This window comes from Embiotoca jacksoni, unplaced genomic scaffold (assembly GCF_022577435.1).
Source record: "Embiotoca jacksoni isolate LCO1_2020_lvr unplaced genomic scaffold, fEmbJac1.0.p SCAF_10, whole genome shotgun sequence".
Classification (NCBI taxonomy): domain Eukaryota; kingdom Metazoa; phylum Chordata; class Actinopteri; family Embiotocidae; genus Embiotoca; species Embiotoca jacksoni.
In genome coordinates, this window is record NW_027185230.1 from 14096250 (window position 1) to 14115178 (window position 18929).

General features: G+C 44.0%; 1 protein-coding gene across 2 annotated transcripts in view; it reads left to right on the top strand.

Annotated features, from left to right (window-relative positions):
- Positions 1-16712, top strand: part of col5a1 (procollagen, type V, alpha 1) — an 80692-nt gene extending 63980 nt beyond the window's left edge. The window contains exons 44-66 of one of the 2 annotated variants that reach the window (XM_069168660.1): positions 901-954; positions 1077-1130; positions 1242-1349; positions 1584-1637; positions 1749-1856; positions 4058-4111; positions 4355-4462; positions 4563-4616; positions 4706-4759; positions 4849-4902; positions 5025-5078; positions 5177-5284; positions 5449-5502; positions 5580-5633; positions 5828-5935; positions 6187-6240; positions 6339-6374; positions 6537-6590; positions 6687-6954; positions 7807-7919; positions 9631-9699; positions 13679-13912; positions 14080-16712. In XM_069168660.1, the coding sequence (XP_069024761.1) occupies positions 901-954; positions 1077-1130; positions 1242-1349; positions 1584-1637; positions 1749-1856; positions 4058-4111; positions 4355-4462; positions 4563-4616; positions 4706-4759; positions 4849-4902; positions 5025-5078; positions 5177-5284; positions 5449-5502; positions 5580-5633; positions 5828-5935; positions 6187-6240; positions 6339-6374; positions 6537-6590; positions 6687-6954; positions 7807-7919; positions 9631-9699; positions 13679-13912; positions 14080-14226 (2055 nt within the window). In that variant the 3' untranslated portion in view covers positions 14227-16712. Of the gene's footprint in view, positions 1-900; positions 955-1076; positions 1131-1241; positions 1350-1583; positions 1638-1748; positions 1857-4057; positions 4112-4354; positions 4463-4562; positions 4617-4705; positions 4760-4848; positions 4903-5024; positions 5079-5176; positions 5285-5448; positions 5503-5579; positions 5634-5827; positions 5936-6186; positions 6241-6338; positions 6375-6536; positions 6591-6686; positions 6955-7806; positions 7920-9501; positions 9571-9630; positions 9700-13678; positions 13913-14079 lie in introns of both variants that reach the window. The other variant, XM_069168652.1, reaches the window with a different exon arrangement.
- Positions 16713-18929: the final 2217 nt, after the last annotated feature.

Here is an 18929-nt window from a genome sequence, read left to right on the forward strand (position 1 = left end):
TATCCTCTCTCTCTCTCTCTCTCTCTCTCTCTCTCTGCGACCTTAAACGCTGCGAGGGGAATTTGTCTGACCGATCTTGCATCGATTTACAGATCTTTAAAAAGGCGAACCAGCCGTATTGCTGCTTTGTAGCCTCTCTGCACAAACAGACAGCGGAGAAGGGGAAGGATTTCTGTGGCAGTGATAGAATGTGTGAAAGTGACCTTTTAGTATTCAGAAGCAAGTGCGACTCCTCATCCCCTCGAAAAACATTTGCAGGAAGATCAGCAGCAGAGATACTCAGAGGATAATCTCTTATCCTTTTGAAGAATGCCTCAGTTCTTAACTGGCCTTACGACGGTCCCTGCGGTCCGGACGGACACGGACAATGCAGAGGGGTATTTGCCATGCAGATATAAAAAAAAAAAGAGGATTATGACAGCTAGTGTTTACACACATTCAGACACTTTCTCATTACAAGTCCCGTCCGCGGGGAACCGACGACTCCAAGGCCTTTATTTAAGATACTAATGCCGCCTCACAAAGAGCATTTGTCTCAAAAACGCCGTTAGCTGTGGTGGTTATTTAAATTAATTTCTCCATACACGGGGGCTTTGAAAGACGCGGTGCAAGGTTTTTCTTTCTGTATATTCGCGTACAAACAAGTTCCGATGGGAGTAATTATTCATTCTGTTTTGGCTGCCATCATGATAAGTCCCCCCCGACCCTTCACATGTGAAGAGTATTTGTCAGAGAAGGAGAGACGTAAATTAAATATCTAGAGGCAGATCTGAAAAGTGTCTTTTCAAAAGGAGGGATTCACCTATCTGTGCTTCGATGGGGAGTGTTTGATGATATCTTAACATTATTCATTGCATTACTACCTGTTTGGGTTTTAACGCCCGTGATGTCATTTCACAGGGAGAGTTTGGAGAGCCAGGCCAGAAAGGAAGTAAGGGCGACAAAGGAGAACATGTAAGTTGCCTGTCTGGTTACAGAATTATGGAAAAGTTATTTTGCTTCATTCATGATCCAATTTTCTTGTGATGTTTTTAAAACACAGAGCAATAAAATCGTTTTGATGTTTTCTTTTTCAGGGTCCACCTGGTCCTACGGGCCCTCAAGGACCTGTCGGAGCACCGGGTCCTGCTGTAAGTGTCTATTTTGGGTTGCGTGTTCAGCTCATTCGATTTCTTTAAAGTATGTGAGCCCCGGACTCTCTGTGACTCTCACATCACTTGATTATGTGTTGCATTGTGCAGGGTGCAGATGGTGAGCCCGGTCCCAGAGGTCAGCAGGGTATGTTTGGCCAGAAGGGAGATGATGGATCAAGAGGATTCCCCGGTCCTCCAGGACCAGTCGGGCTGCAGGTGCGGACTAGAATAAAAAATAGAAAGTGTGACTGATGTTTTTATTTCAGTATGTTAGCTTTGAAGCTGTATTGTGGTTGTTTGACCTGAATTAATATATTCCCTTGACGTATTTTTCGGTCGATGTATTCTGTTTGGAATTGTAAAGAGTATCGGGACCATGTTTCAAAGTGATTTTGCACTTTATACACATTGATTGATTAATTGATACATTGTCTCACATAATGTCTTTAGGGCTTGCCTGGTCCACCTGGTGAGAAAGGTGAAACTGGAGATGTTGGTCAAATGGTAAGTAGCTTCATTTATACACACATTATGACTGCGTTATTATTCAGTGTATTAAATGTAAAAGGAGTGAAACGCATTTCTAAATCTAACTGGCTCTTCTTATCCCCGTAGGGTCCACCTGGCCCCCCTGGTCCCAGAGGCCCCTCAGGACCCCCAGGAGCCGATGGCCCTCAGGGACCTCCTGGTGGCATTGGAAACCCTGGTGCTGTTGGAGAGAAGGTAAGCCTCTCTTGTCTTTTAAGATCGAATCACATATGTTTGGTCTGCTTCCACAGAGTTGGGCGCAGCATTACGTAGCAGTTTGATGGCAGATATCACCGTCTACCAAAACAATTTAGTGCTCTTGAGACATTATAGCCTGGCTCCGGCTACCTAGTGCACACAGCTTCAGTCTTTTCTGTGATGATAGTCTGGAAACCTTGTTCACATGAAGGTTGGGTTTCACCACTATGGATGGTGGACCAATCAGAGACCAGTGGGGGAGGCTCAGTGCGACGACGTTGAAGTTTAGCGCTTGTTTCAAAATGTCGTTCCAACAATGGCGGCGATAGACGAGCGAGATGAAGCGATACAAATAGTTGTAGACGATATTAATGACTTTAAGCCGGAGCAAAAACGATGCATTGCTATTCTACCCTTAAGTCCGCAAAGGTCATTTACCGACGAGCCTCGAGTTTTAGCACACAACATACGATAAATGGTGGTCAATACCAATTGGTTAATGGCAGCTTCAAGAGTCTCAGAATCAACCTTGAGTTCTGGGTTCATTAGGATGCAACGAATGGAAACAATCCTCAACAGACCGTGGCCATGCAGTGAATTTGGGTCCGATAACAGTCGGCTAGGAACATTATTTCAACTGAAAAATCCCCGTCTGGTGTGGATACTGTATTTTGACCACTATATAATCATATTTGTGGTGCTGAGTATTTGTGTTTTGGTGCCTGGAGAGGGAAACGGGTGGAGAAGCCAAACTAGCAACACATTTGGAAGAGGCAGGGTTCAGTTTGGTAGCAGTTTGTTTTGAGTGTTCTTTGGTAAAGACTGTGAATGATACCCCTTAACACGGCTTTGCAGTCATTAATATTTCACGCGCCTATTTATATGATGCCATTTGAAATGGGGCGTGATCACTTTTTTTTTTTTTTCTACCGCAGAGTGACAGATGCACACCAAATCTAATGGACAGGCTGCCATCCCCAACAGTACTGCTGGGGTGGAGACGATGAATAAACAGTCAAAAGGCATCACACTGCAATTTCAAAATGATGGATGCATTATTAAAAGGCAGCTCTCATAAAAATCGAATCCAGCTCTTATTTGTTGCTGCTGGAATGCAACGCTGAGCACTTTTCTCCACGCTTTCTGTCCGCAGTGATAGTGCGATTTGTTTCATCTGGTTCAGTCAATAGAATCACCTTTTGCTCCTTTATAATCTCCCCGAGGGTAGCCTGTCCTCCTTCTGAGCAAACAAACACAGTGCTCTTTGGGCTAATCGCACTTCAGCTGATCTGGCATTTTGTTAGCCGGCCCAGGAAGCTGGCAAGCAGCGGGGGCACCACCCCCCTTTTTTTTTTTTTTTTTTTTCTGTAAACACATCCCTCATATATCTGTGATGAGCAGCTGTCTTTCATGCTCTCGGTTTTCCCGCTCTCAGCAGATTTTACGGTGGACACGAGCAGGCTGTCATAAGGACGGAGTCAAAGGCCTGTGCCGCGCTACGTTGCATTAAAAACCAGTGTGTGCCGCTAATGCAGGAGGATCAGCTGTGCTTTTAAACAAGCACACCAACTGCTTACAGTGGATTTCTTGACGGCAACAAGAGAGATGTTGGACGGCAGCCAGACACTAATTTAGAGTATTGGTTGACGCTCACAATGCAAAGCTGTTGTTCATGCACGAAGGAATCTGGATATGCTTATCATAACACGTCACCGTGCGGCTTGTCGTTGGCTCGGCAGACCGGTGCTATCGATCGCCTACCGAGTGTGACATATTTTCTGGCAAACAGGTGTGGCAGATCGCATCTGCAGTTAAACCCCCAGCAGGCAGGTCGGTGGGCTTATATGACAGTGAATAACGATGGCGCCCGGCGTCTAAGGCGAGTCAACAGGGGCAACTATCCAATAAGGCAAGAGGCGAGAGGACAAGATATATAGGCAGGGTCCGGGGAGAACAGTGAGGTCAGCGCCCTCCTTTGCTCCAGACACCCAATCTGCCGGCACTTGATGGATTGAAATCTCTTGTGTCATCTCTTTCTGTTCCCATTTGGGTGACAAGGGCAGCGGGGACAGTGAGGGCTGCGGTAAATGATGGGAATTTCAGGAGCACGTTGGATCAACAAATCACCTTAACTGATAATGTGTGTGTGTTTCTCTCTGTCGCACTACTAATACCTCTTCCCAACCTTCCTCTATCAGGGAGATTCTGGTGAATCAGGCGAGCCGGGACTTCAGGGAGAACTTGGCCCACCGGTGAGTTATCGGCTTCACTTTTTATGCTTTTGTTGTTGCTTTTTAATGAAAGGACTTGGCAGAGTTCCAGCAATAATTAATCTTTGTTGGTCAAAAGCTTGACTTCAAATGAGTTTATCTGCAATATTCAGGAAGAAAAGAAATCCCCTGTTTATTTTTCTTTGGCGCTTTTGTGCTATTGTCCTTGTTTTTTATGATAATCTGTGTACAGTACAATTGCTACCATGCTGCATATTTTTCTAGGGTCCTAGAGGAGAACGAGGAGAAAAGGGAGAGTCTGGTCCGGCTGGTGCTGCCGGACCTCCCGGCCCTAAAGGTCCCCCTGGAGATGATGGTCCCAAAGGAAGCCCAGTAAGTTCTCTCCCACTGTTAGCTTCAATTTTATAGCAGAAATCGGTGCACAAAGGATGATTGTAGTGATTTAAAAGTAAATGTCTTATGTCATTTTTAGGGTCCAAGCGGTTTCCCCGGTGACCCTGGTCCCCCTGGAGAGCCTGGTCCAGCTGTACGTATGACACGAGTGCTCATCTTACAAACTCTGTTGTTTTTTAAGCCAAGCAACATGACTGAGGTTCTGTTTTAATTTTACTGCAGGGGTTAGACGGTCCAACTGGTGACAAGGGAGACGACGGAGAAGCCGGTCAGGCTGTGAGTATTTGTGTTACTTTTCCACAGTGCTGCGTGTCATCACTGATAAAGTGTAAATTGTGATTGAAATTGTTTTATTTTCAAACTAGGGCTCACCTGGACCTACTGGAGAGTCTGGTCCCTCTGGACCACCAGGGAAGAGAGTAAGTACTGTCCTGAGCTCTTTTTTCTAGTCCTTGCAAAAGGTTATCAGTGTCAAAATGCTAAAATGTTCTGTCTTTGTCCTCCACAATATTAATCTCAATTTTTTTTTTTTTTTAAATAGGGCCCCCATGGACCAGCCGGACCTGAGGGAAGACAAGGAGAGAAGGGAGCCAAGGTAATTTTATGTTCACTTTTATACAGCAACGATATGAAAATATCCTACAAGTGAGCAAGAATCAAATGGTTTGTGTGAATCCTGTTTCCGTCTGAAAGGGAGAGTCCGGCTTAGAAGGTCCCCAAGGAAAGACGGGCCCAGTTGGCCCTCAAGGATCACCTGGCAAGCCCGGTTCGGAAGGACTCAGGGGAATCCCTGGCGCAGTGGTACATAGCGTGTTTCTCACCCACACTTCATTTCATCACAGTCACATGCTGATGTTGTGTAGGATTGTTACTGCTGAACATAAAGGACGCACGCTGTTTATAGAAATGCGTGTTTTCCTGTCAGCTGTGGTTAAAAACATTGTATAACTGGTATTTCTTTGCAGGGAGAGCAAGGCCTACCTGGTGCTACAGGCCCAGACGGACCTCCCGGACCTATGGTAAGTAGATGTGAGATGTGAAATATCTTACAGAATGTGTGGTCTGACTCCTTTCTAATGCGACTCTTCTCTCACAGGGACCTCCTGGTTTACCTGGTTTGAAAGGAGACTCTGGTGTCAAAGGAGAAAAGGTGAGAGTGTTTGATTTGCTTAATACTAAAACTAATGAACCTATTAAGTGATTGATGAGATGTTTTGTTTGCCACCGGCCATGAAATCATTACCGTAATGAGTGGAGGGTGTGCTTATTAGATATCTTACAGGGATAATGTTTGTCATGGTGTAGACTGCAGTATTGATTATATATGTTGTTCTCCGTCCTCAGGGCCATCCAGGTCTTATCGGTCTTATCGGACCCCCAGGTGAACAGGGAGAAAAGGGTGACAGAGGTCTGCCCGGTCCTTCGGGAACATCCGGTCCCAAAGGAGACAACGTAAGTAAACAAAACAACAATGGAGTCATGGGGAAAGGCCCACACAAGCTTAACCGCAGAAGAGCGGCAGGCACTAGTTTTCGCCCAGTCAAAGTTATCGACAGCCTTTTCTATATTTGTGGTCTTTTTAATTTAGTGTAGCCACCGGTGTTAACATCCCTCATGCTCGCCAATACTGTAGCTTCAGGAATAAACAAAGCTTCTCCTGTTACGGATTCACACTCTCGTTTTTTTTTTTTTTTTTCCTGCAGGGTATCGCCGGTCCCTCAGGTCCACTCGGTCCCATCGGCCCTCCCGGATTACCCGTAAGACTTCGCTCATCATACGTGTCGTGTTACAGCAAACTCAGGAGCTTGTTACGTCTGAGCCGGTATTGATTACTTGATCATCTTTGTGTCTGTAGGGTCCTCCAGGTCCCAAAGGAGCTAAGGGGTCATCGGTAAGTGATTAACTGAAGGCTGGATTTCACTAGAAACAAGCATCAATCTTGACATCAACAAACGGACCGAATTTCCCCACTGTTGGATTAAAAAAGTCTAAATCTAATATAATCTAATCTTGTCTGTCGAGTTTAAGCATTCGTTTAATTTGTCCTGCTCAGGGTCAAACTGGACCAAAGGGAGAATCTGGTACACCTGGACCTCCGGGACCTCCTGTAAGTCATCCTTTTACGTTATCGTTAGCTTTGTGGACGTCTTCACAATCCCCATCTCTAACTGACATTTATCTCCTCTCGTCTCCTCCATAACAGGGCCCTCCTGGTGATGTCATCCACCCGCTCCCCATGCAGGCTTCCATGAAGGGCAGAACGCGCAGGAACATCGACGCCAGCCAGATGATGGACGACGCGTCCGTGGATGCCAACTACAAGGACTACGACGACGGCATGGAGGAAATCTTCGGCTCGCTCAACTCCCTCAAGCTGGAGATCGAGCAGATGAAGCACCCGCTGGGCACGCAGGCCAACCCCGCTCGCACCTGCAAGGACCTGCAGCTCTGCCACCCCGACTTCCCCGATGGTTTGTATCCCATTTAGTCTAAAAGGAGGCATTTATCACGCAGCAGCTAGCCAGCCAGTTTAAACAAAGACAAGGCTACTGTATAGTACACCTGGCTGTGTGTGTGCTGTTCCATCTTGTTTTTCAAATAATCAACAGGTTTATTGAAATTATCATTAGTTGCAGCCCTAAAATCAATCATCATTACGTGCTGTATTTTGGATATACGTGCAGCTGACCGGTCATCACTGCATGATACCTGCAGCTGCTGATGTTTGGACTTGTTATTTAGTTAAAGTATCTAGATTTCTGAATGTATCATCCTTTTCTGGACAATGATGTCATCAAACAGCAATAACAACTGTAATTTTCTGAATAGATAAATGTTTGTGAAGCCATATCAAACTGTCAGGTGGTCTTCTGACTAAGGTCATAACCACACAACCACAACATCCTCGGTTTGATTCCCTTACACTGCCTTGGTTTTCTAGACTGTCAGCTGTTAAAACAAAGGTAAAATTCCCATAATCATTTAAAAAAAAAAAAAATAATAACTGTGCTGAATCTACTACAAGATGGTAACAACCAAGAATGCGTTGTAAATAATGTTTCACAAGACATCTCTCATGTTTGCCTTAAGCAACACAATATTAAACGGTCTGTTTTTTTAAAGGGAGTCTGGTGACTGTTCCCTACAAATACGATACACAGACTCGCAGTGCATCCCGAGCACACGCCGCGCGCTGTCAGACACTGCCTTGACCTAAAAGAGAACATTATTGGCATCAAACTGCATGTGCTGCTCTGTAATCGCTCTCCGTTTTGTGTTTTTTTTTTTTTTTTCCTCTCTCCCTCTCTGCGTCCTTTTTGCAGGTGAGTACTGGATTGATCCAAACCAGGGCTGCTCCCGGGACTCCTTCAAGGTTTACTGCAACTTCACAGCAGGCGGAGAGAGCTGCATCTTCCCAGATAAGAAGTCCGAAGGGGTAAGTGTGTCCGCGTGTACACGAGCACTCGCCCTCATTCGCACGACACACACATTCAGGGTGGAGGGTATAGTCGGAAGGGAAGGGTGGGACTAAAAACGATATACATGTACTGTCTGTGATTTGATTGGCAGTGAAATTAGGTAAGCAAATTAGGTAAGCGGGAATACTAACCGCTTGTGCATATTGCATAAATAACCCGAACATCTCCAGACAACACTGTTTGCAACAGTAACTCTATTGAACCTACTCATGTATCCATATAATTAGCCTCAACGAGATTACCTGCTGTGCTGCTACCAAGAAGATGTGGAAGATGATTCACCAGGACTCTCCGCATTCCCCACAAGGGGCCCCCGAGTTGTATCACAAAATCCCAAGTCATTTTCTGATATTTGGTAACTGCGGGGAGACAACTCAAACACACACTCATCTGTAGTCTTTTTTGTTTTGTTTCAGTGCCATTTTGAGATAAAACGTCGTTAACGACTTCATTGCCGACAAAAAGCCTTTTGACAGGTGGCGGGCACACGGAAAAGATTTTCCGTTCATTACGTGCGAGCGGGGAGGAGAGAGGAGCACATCGGGAACACTGTCTCTGACAAGTGGAGGGTTGTGCAACAGCACGGCGCTACAGCCATTTTAATGATCCCACTCACCAGGCCTCAGAGGAGCCGGAGTTTGCTTAAGCTCAGAATAATGAAGCAGACTTTTTATAGCATGTGGGGTGATGGGCTGTTCTCATTTATGTCAGGGGTGAAACGGAAAAAGCCTCCGCTGTCAGTCTAGACTAAAAATGTAAAAAAAAAACTTAAAAAAACGCTCCCACGTGTGCTTCGGATTGGCACGTTTATTACACGAGCACACACTCGATACGGTCCGCGTGCTTTGCAGAAGCAACAAAGCCTGACATGCAACCTTGGAGTCTAAAACATAGACAAAGTCACGGCAAGGACGTACTTCCTCCTCCTCTCGATCCACTCCGGTGAAAACGAGCGAAGGTCACCTTCAAGGCAGCATGGGTCTAATGTATGCCATCTCACAGCGATGAGCGATCTCCGGCCCATCATTCATTAGCGCATTAAGCAATTGACGACAGCTTCACATCAAACCCGGTTCTCTAATTATAGAGAAATTTATCATTGTCATGGCGGAGACCATTAGAGCCGTGCCCTGTTGGCCAAATTCACAGCTTTTAATGGCATAACGAAGTTAGAGCACCGACACCGACACAGCGGGGATAGAGGAGGCCGCGGTACGAGAGCTCCTTGCAGCCGATCATTTCTTAATTAATCACTGTGTACTCATGAATTTTTCAGCAGCAATTAGCCGCCAGATATGGTTTGTACTGTACAAAATGGCATAATGGCTTACAAAAAAAAACGGACCCGGTCCAGTTGGTGCGGTTGATCTCACCGAATGCTGTTTCAGGTTTTGGCAGGACTCCTTCCGAGGAGAAACAAGAAGGCACGACCAAAGCTGAGAGGGGATGTGGGATTTTCTGTCACGTCGGTTTCCTTTCTTTAACACTGCTCTTTTTCCCTCCTCCTTCCTCTGCCTCTTTCTCGATCCATGCCCCCAGGCTAGGCTCACATCCTGGGTAAAGGAGAATCCCGGCTCCTGGTTCAGTGAATTCAAACGTGGTAAACTGGTAAGCCAGACTCCCTAATTTCCCAAGTTCCCTTCCCTGAATGCCTCTTATATTTTACAGAGCAAAATGGCAAAATGGCCCAAAGACTCGCCAGGCACATGGTATAGTCACTACAAGAGAGGTTCCCTGGTAAGTGGCCCCGCCTGCGGTCCCAGAGTCCTGGCTGAGACCGGGACTCTGGGTTCCTGTGGCTCTGCATGGTTGTGGTTCTGCTGTATGAAGTATGTATAGACACTGGCACCTTTGCTTGTTGGATTGTTCCATTATCGAGGCGCATGACTCAGCACGACCTCCACTCACGTCAGTCCAACAACAAACAGTAGGTGTGATGCTCTTACATGGAAATGGAGGAGAGGTTTGTGCGGCGCACAGATGAGAATTCAATGTGGTGAATAGATATATTCGGCAACTAATGGAGCTTAACAGTTATACAACAAGTAGCTACGACGCAGAGATCTAATTGGTCAACTGTACATTTGAAACGTCGTCAAATCAGCATGACATCGCACCCTGCTCATCATTAGAAACATCACTCCACCTTCTCAATGGGAATATATAATTAGAATTGAATTTCCGTAACCGTAACAGCACGGATAGTCTTGAAATCTTAAAAATACACGAGTCCATCGATATATTTTTTTTCAGCGGATATCTTACTTACAACAAGATTGAGCTAGCTGAGCAGTTCAGTGTTTCTATGTGCTGTATTTATTCAGTTTGAGAAACGATCTCTAAAAAGCAATAAAACAGACTAAGAAACCCTCTCTGTTGCTAGGCTCGTTGCTAAGGGTCGGCCTACTTCCTGGAGTAGTAAACATCGCATACATTACATAAGGGTCTACTGACGCGACTGATTGGTTTTTTTTTTCCAGTTCTTAGTCATAACCCCCGCGTGTCGCCATGGAAACGGAGATCGCACTACGAAAAAGTTGTATATTTTGAGAGCGAATTGCCCCACAATATGAATACATTTCGATTACATATTTTACTTATGTTGGTAACTTGTTGTATAATCGCAATATCACACAGGAGGGTGTCCTTTAACGTCATTATCGGCACTTCGGGGATGCTTACGGCCCTCGGCGCAGGCGTTACAGCACACCCTCTCGCGTAATGTCGCCTAAACAGAAAACAACGTGCCGGTATTTCCTGACTACATTGTCCACTCCGCCGTACCTCTGCTACATTAAGAGAGCATCTCTTCAGAGTGACTGCGTGCCCGGACGCTCCCGCGACTCAAGGAGCATCAGCATATCCGCAGATATAGCTGCGTGGAAACAAAAACAGCCCCGGATCGAATGCATCACTTCAAACTTCCCCCGTTCTCGTTTGTTTTAGTTGCTGATCCCAACGAGTTCTCGCCTCAGCAGGTCATCCATCCTCCACAAATGGAGAAAACGCCAGCATCACTCGCTCTCCGCCGTCGCCATTCGGCCGCACTCGCCTTCACGGCGTCTCCCCACTAAACTACCACTTAGATCCGGCGGAGTAGCTCCGAGTCAAACGGGTCAGGCACTCAGTCACCACCCCAGGGGCTTCTGGGTACTCAGTCGCTGTTGACTTGCGGCTGTGATGATGAAAAGGTAATGTTTCTCTGGCGATGTCGGGCTGGATCCACACGCTTGTGTGGGCCGAAGGGGAGGGGGGTGGGGGAGTGGTGGGGTTACATAAGACAAGCATGGGACTACCCGGCCACTCCGAGGAGGAAAAACAGTTGGGAGCCACAGCGCCGACACTCACAGACGTGAATTATCGAACAAGTTCTTCATTGTCTTGTAATTAATTTGCCCGTCAAATCAATCACCGCTCCTGAATGGTCGCACCATGAGCTAAAACGTGATGAATTTGTCAAGTCGGAGTGTCGGCGCTGTATTTTTTTTTTTAAATTTTTTACATGCATGCGTGTGCGAACGTTCGCTTCTGTGCAAGAACGAGTCGAGAAAGAGCGTACCGAGGCTCGCGGACGGTTTGCTGCTCTGGCTGCATGGCATGGATTGTGCATGCGCTCCAAACTCAGTAAGTCCCGTTTGTCTGAAAGACGAAGCGACCACGTGGACCTAATGGATTCCTGATGGTTGGTATGCAGACAGTCATTAACGGACATTTAAAAAAAGAAAAAAAAGAAACTGTGACTGGCTCCGAATGTGCTGTCTTATCAGTCAGGATTACAAAGCACTATAATCAGCTTAATGGGATATCGCTCGTGTTTCTGTAACATGAGCTGGAAAAGCAGGCTTCTTGGTTAATTATAGGTTAATGAACAGGCAATTAACTTATCGTTACTGCAACATAGTTCCTTTGAAACGAATCAGGTTTTCATGATTTTACCATCATTTGCTCATATTTGGTTATATATTTTACATAATTACACTATTAGGATTAAAATTAGGTGTTTAGTTATGCTTGTTTTTGTTGGGTTTGTTTTACTTCGAGGGGAGATTATTCCACATTAAGCCTCGAACATCAGTTCAGCTTCCAGGCATAAAACCTTGGAAATACTCTGAACCTCCTCCTTTGAAACATTTACATATATTTGTTACGGATAAGTCTGGTTATATGGAATTTTTTTTTACCATTTAAAAAAATGTCATAAAAGACCAAAGCCAACAATGAATTGATGCACTAACTGGTATTGTGTATGTAAAGCCTGACAAAGACCCAACATAAGGTTTGTTATCTGCAGCTGACAATAGACCCCAACAAATCTGCTTTTTGATCTTTTGTTTTTATTCATTTATGCAAAAAAAAAAAACCAGCTGTTAAAAGAAATTACTGAGCCCTTTAAAAAAAATGAGCATTGAAAAGATACACATTGTTGGTTTGGGTCTTTTCACGGGATTAGCTGACATCCGATTAACCGCAGCCTCGTGCTTTAATGATTGGATCAATATGCAGTCCTGTATTATCGGCAGCTGAAGTTCCACTAGTTTTGTCTGTGCCGCCACACAGCGCGGTACTATATTAACTCTGTATCCTCGGACGACGCCTCTTATCGACACCGTTACCAATGAGCAACACGTCCTCGAAAAATCCCAAGACGGCGTTAAAACAAGAATACAAATTACCAGTCATAAATTAAATCAAAGTGACAAAAAACCCGTCGCAGTGTAGACGTGACGGCAGGGCAGTGGAGCATTTTGGTTTTAAACCTTTTTGGGGCTGAGATCCCACCGAAGGTTAAACCAGAAAAGGCACACAAAGCTGGTTATCGAATATGAAGCGTGTCAAATACATGACGATAGGCAGCGATGTCATCAGCAAGGCGAGAGCCAAGCTGCGCTACGGCACGCTGTCAAATAATTACAACCCTGTTTCCGAAAAAGTTGGGACGCTGTGTAAAATGTAAATAAAAAACCGAATGCGATGATTTGCTGATCGTGTAAACTCATAATTAATCGAAAATAGACTAAAAGACAACATAGCAAATGTTGAAATTTTATGGTTTTACGAAAAATGCGCGCTAATTTTGAATTTAATCGCAGCAACACGTTTCAAAAAGTTTTGGACAGGAGCACGTTTACCACCGTGTTGCGTCACCTCCGGTTTAAACAACACTCTGCAAACGTTTGGGACCGAGAAGACCAGTTGCTGGAGTTTTGAAAGCGACTTGCTTGATTTGCAAAAACACTCCAGTCTGTTTTGAGTTACATTTACAAAACAAGGTTTTCATTATCAAACGGGTGAAAGTGCGTTTGGTCAACTCTGATCGTAAACTCGGGCAACCCGAGTTTGCTCGCAAAAATGAACGATCCCTTTCGCAATCACAACGTGAAACCGACAACGGTTCGGAAAGACCGCCTTCTCCTTCGGCTGCTACAATAACACGCAGGACCCAAATTTATTTTCAAAATCAAACTAAAAAGGGGGACCGGAGGCCAAAAACCTAGTAGTTGTTGTAAGTACAGTAAGTGACTACCTACAAACATAAAAAGAAAAAAAAACAGCATTATTTATGTACTATAGTACCTCATGAGTCTGTATAAAACTTCCATTAGATTGCTCAAAATTCCTCGGCATCAGAGCCTCGCGGTACGCAACCATTTCCTTCCAGTCAGCTCCATCCGTGTTCCCCTTTCTTTTCTTTATTTCTTTATTTATTTTTTTGCAGCTTTCCTACGTGGACGCGGAGGGCAACCCCATCGGCGTGGTCCAGATGACTTTCATGCGGTTGCTGAGCGCAGCGGCCCGGCAGAACATGACCTACAACTGCTACCAGTCGGTGGCCTGGCACGACCAGGAGCAGGACAACTACGACAAGGCCATCCGCTTCCTGGGCTCCAACGACGAGGAGATGTCTTACGATAACAACCCCTACATCCGCACCGTGGTCGACGGCTGTGCGGTAAGCCCGACGCCTCGCGCCTCCTTTAATTTACGTTTCCCGCCGTCTTTGTAGCGGCGGCTTCAGTCGGCGAAGAGCCTCGCGATGTTTTTTGTTTTTTTTTTACTTTGAAATCCTGTTTTCCACGCACTAATTTGCCCTCTCTGCTTGTGTCCTCTGTTTGACAGTTGAAAAAGGGCTACGAAAAGACAGTACTTGAGATCAACACACCAAAGGTGGAACAGGTGCCATTTGTGGACATCATGTTCAACGACTTTGGCGGTTCCACGCAGAAGTTCGGATTCGAAGTGGGGCCAGTGTGTTTCATCGGCTAAGACTTTTTTTTAACTGAGCAAATGGAGAAAAAAAAAAAAAAAAAAAAGCATATTTTTTTTTGTTTTCTCAGAAAAATAAAAACAAAAAAAACAATTGAAAAAAAATAGGACAATTCTATTTGTAAAAAAAAAAGTTACTTTTTTTTTTTTTTCCATAAAGCAACAAGTACGAGTAAAATGAAATCAAGTTGAGAATACGGTGAAATTCTATAGGAATAGAGGAAATAACCTTGAAACCTCAGTGTGCCTTCTCCATCACATGCAAGTTTTGAAACTGGATGTCAGATCGTGCCTCCTACACAGCACACTCGCACACACGCAGCCTAGCCCCGTGTCATCACACTCGATTTTGAACAACGAAGGCGACCCTGAGAGCTGCAGCCGTTCCAGACGGTCGCAGTATTTGCCACGGACTCCATCTGATTTGGCTCTTTTCTTCTCTTTAGTTTTTGATCTCGTGTTTGGTTTTTTTCCCCCTTCATCTCCCCCCGCCGGCTTTTTTTTTTCTCCCCCCCCCCCCCCTCACTTTGTCTTTTCTTTGGTTCTTGTTTGCTCATTCACTACGGGAGCTTTTCGTTTGTGCATAATTGTCTCCCCATTCTCTTGGAATGGACCTTATATATATAAATATATATAAATGATTTTTATGTTTGTAAGTACATTCTGTATATTTTTTTTTTTTTCCTGGTTATGTTTTATTGCTTCTGGCTTCAAAACATGCATGTGACTTTTATTAATTATGAGGTAGGAGACCACGGATGCGGGGATAAACGTTAAGAAAAAAAAAAATTTGTAGAAACAAAAGTGAGGAAATTCGACTTGTAAAATTGAAAGAGGAAAAAAAACAAAAGTAAAATTGGTACGTCCTGTCTTGTTGCAGTTGTGGAGCACACCTTGTTGTAATTTAAGAACAGAATGGAAATAAAAGACGAAAACAAGCTCTGTGATATTATGTGACAGTTGATTTGCAAACAAACAGAAAAAAAACAAAACAGAATACATTCCTCTTTTTGTGCCCTCTGAACTGAACCTGAACCTACCTTGGTGGCAATATCATTAACTTAATAAACAGCTTCTGTATTTTCTTCCCTGAAATACTCATGTCTGACTACGCAGTGGGGGATGACGTCACATTTGAACGAAAACACAAGGAAATCGAAACTTAGGTGCTATTTTCTCTCTTCTGTGGTGCTATGTAATTTTTTTTTTTTTTTCTAGTTTGTGTTGTTTGAGTGGAAGAAAAAACTTGTGGTGATAATTCTCCCATCACCGGCAACCCCGACCCACCCCCCCCCCCCCTTCTTTGACTCGCTTAAAACCACCATGTCTGACGCAGGTGGATCTTTGCTGCATCCAGGCTTCTTTTTTTTTTCTTTTTTTTTTTTTTTTAATGTTCAGCGGTGGTATTTGCATGTCATCTATCTACATATCCAGTCACAGATAAGCGCAGCATGGCGCCGTGTGTTATCTCCTGCCTCATCGGACCGCACAGATAAGAAAACGTGCCCGACGCTTGTGCCGAAATGTTGAAATAATGGGAGGAGACTTAAGATGGGGCTGTTGGCTTCTGCATATCATTGCTTCTGTGACGCTGCATTTTTTTATTTTTTTTATTTCTTCCTTGCTGTCGGATCATCCGTGCCACATCAAACTTGATGGAGTTGAAAAGTGGACATGTTGTGATTGGGCCGAAAGCGTCCAAGAGGGATACGGTCTAAAAGTTTTGTTTGGTGTACGAGACCCTAAACACTTCTACCAAAGGTTTTATATTTAGCTTTAAGTGGCTCAAAGTGGCTTGAAATCATTTTTTTTTTTTTTTTTTTTTGTATGGGAAACAACTTGAAAAGTATATTTCTTGATTTAACCACAGTAGAAGCGAGTCGCCAGATTAGCCAGATGGAAACGTAAAAAAAGCTTGTTGGTCTTCTTTTTGTTTTTATTTGCCCTTATTGTTATAATGCTCTTTGTTCAAACTATGCACTCTCTATGCTTATGACCACTAGTATCTACCACAGAACTTTTTTTTTTTTTTTTTACAGCTCTTCATACATAAGTTTGTTTTGTTCTCCTTTTTTTTTTTTAAATCTTAAAATATGTGACTTGAACCATTTCTGTTAAGATAACTCAATATGCTTGTAGATCTTTGGCTATATTTTTCATGATGATGCAGTACAGCCCAAATTTATCACTCTGCTCTCAATAAAAAGGACAAACAATTTTTTTTTTTTTTTTTTTTTTTTTTTGTAAATTTCCAGAACCAGCAGTGGTGCTGCCATTGTTTTTTGTTTTTTTTGGTTGTTGTTTTATTTTGTAGATTTCCGTTCGTCTGTCTGTTTTTGTTTGTTTTCACAGTCTTTTGTCAAAACCTGTGTAAGGATAAGATGATAGAAGATATATTGGTTTTTATGTCAATAAATTCAAGTTTACTGTGGCCATCCACTCTTGTATGTCTTTTGAAGCATTAAAACCTATCTGTATGCATGAAATTGTAAAGTTTTTTCTCTTGTTATAACTTTTTTTGTAGAGCGACATGATCTCTGGCCCACGTTTTATTTCGTCGTGATACGTCCCGTTTTTTTCACTGCTGCGGATGAAAAAAAAAAAAAAAAAAAAAATCTAAAAAAAAAAATAATGTCCACGATTGTGAAGTGGAGAGAGAAATGATGAACTTGTAACTCTACCAAAGTCAATGTTCGTTTGTAGTATATTTATTGTATTATTTAAAATAAAAGAATAAATGTTAAATGATACCATAGTGTAAGTGTAAGAGGCCCCCTCTTTACGTGACGAAAATTTACTGTCGAAAGGTCATTAATTTTTCCACATGTACACGGTATAAGTGCTGGACTCCTTTTAAATGGAGCCTCTCACGACGCGTTTGGCCACGCCCATTTAAGGCTCTACGTGTGAGAGAGAGAGAGAGAGAGAGAGAATGATTGGTCTTTAAGGTTGAAATTTCGATCATGTAAGTGCTAAATGAGTGCTTGGATGTCTGTTTAAGCTGCATATACCAGGTAAGATTTAACAGGATGTTTTAACAGCGTCAAACAGTTCTAGCGCCGCAGACGCTCCGCAAGAGGGAAGGCCTTCCGAGCTGCAGCCGTCCGCGGACGACTCCGTCCCGACGCCGCCGCCCCCCCCCCCCCTGCCCCGCCCCGCCCCGACAAAGACGGCATTTTTTTTTTTCAGACAGCTAAATGTATGTACTCCAAGCTCATTACGATCGGCAGGATGAATATTCTGTGTTAACCGCTGTACGTTGTTTTCATGCAAGCCTCCCTCCTCAGCCATCGTTATAATAAAAGATGTGTTTTAACCCCGTCACGCACCGCTCGCTTCAATAATCTGCGGAAAAGCTTTGATCAAATCTGTGCTGGTGAAGATGACTCGCAGTGCTTCGAGTGTCTCATTAGGAGGGGGGAAAAAAAAAAAAAAAATTCACATTAAGCCCTGCGCAGCAAAAAAAAAAAAAAAAATGAAGCAATAAACAGAAAGTTGTTCTGCACGATACCGTGATCAATATTTAATGCCGTGTTTACAGGATGGATTTAGGATGATCGGAATGCAGGGATTCTACCGAGGCAGCATCCTTTTAGTGAGGCAAGCTCCGACTAAAGCGAAAAAGTTAATCCCTCATCGAAGCGCAGAGCTACTTACAATGGCAGCGTTGATAAGTGGGGCATCGCGGTGGGATGGGGATGGCGGCGGAGAAGGGGGTGAGAGGCGGAGGAGGAGGAGGGGAGGGGGGGGGGGGGGTGAGACAGCCAGGTATAAGGATTTAGCTCCCTCCAAGATGTGGCAACAGGTGACATGTTTTTAAAAAAAAAAAAAAAAAAGACGACGAGTGTAATAGGCTTGCGGAGCGTTTTTTTTTTGTTGTTGTTTTTTTGTTTTGTTTTTTTGGAGGAGCAGATTTGGGATGTGGCGGGTTTTAAGATGGATGAAGGGATCAGTTTGGGACATGCAAATGCGCTCCAAGCAATTTGTTAGCGGAGGGAAATGTCTCGACAAATGCTAAAGTGCGCCAGGTAAAAGATTTAAAGTAGCTCAAGTCAAACAGCTCAGGGATGAACCCACAAGCAGTCGGAGCCTTTACCACGCGGCAAAAAAAAAAGGGAAAGTCCTCGAGTATCAGCAACATGTACTTCAAAGGTAAAAGTACGCATTGTGTGGAAAAATGCCACCTGTGAGCGATATATTATTTACTGTTGTAGCCGGTGGAGCTAGTTTTAACCACTTACGACAATGTAGTCATGTGCAAAAAATGTTCAAGTTAACGTTGCCGAAGTTTTGAGGAATTAATGGAGGCCAGAATAAATCAAAGTACCCACTACTTAGTGTGTTATTAACTTATCGGCATTGCATGCTACTGTGTTTGGTCTTTTTTTTCTTTCTGCCTTTCAGTCATTTCTTCACTTTGTTCCCCGCATCACTCCCTCCAGCCACTAGAGGTCCTCAGTCTCACTCTCTACGGCCAATCTTCTCCCATGGCCCCGCCCACCTCACCTGCTCTCAGTTCTCTGATCTGCTCACCTGCAGTACACTCCCAGTCGGACACCGCTCAGCTGTGCTGAGGACTTCACGCCCTTTTGAACGCCTTTTGAAAGAAACCTCAAGACATACCTTTTTTTTTTTTTAATTTAGCATTCTGGAAATTTATTTCATGTATATTTTACACTCATTTCTATATTGTCCATATTGTC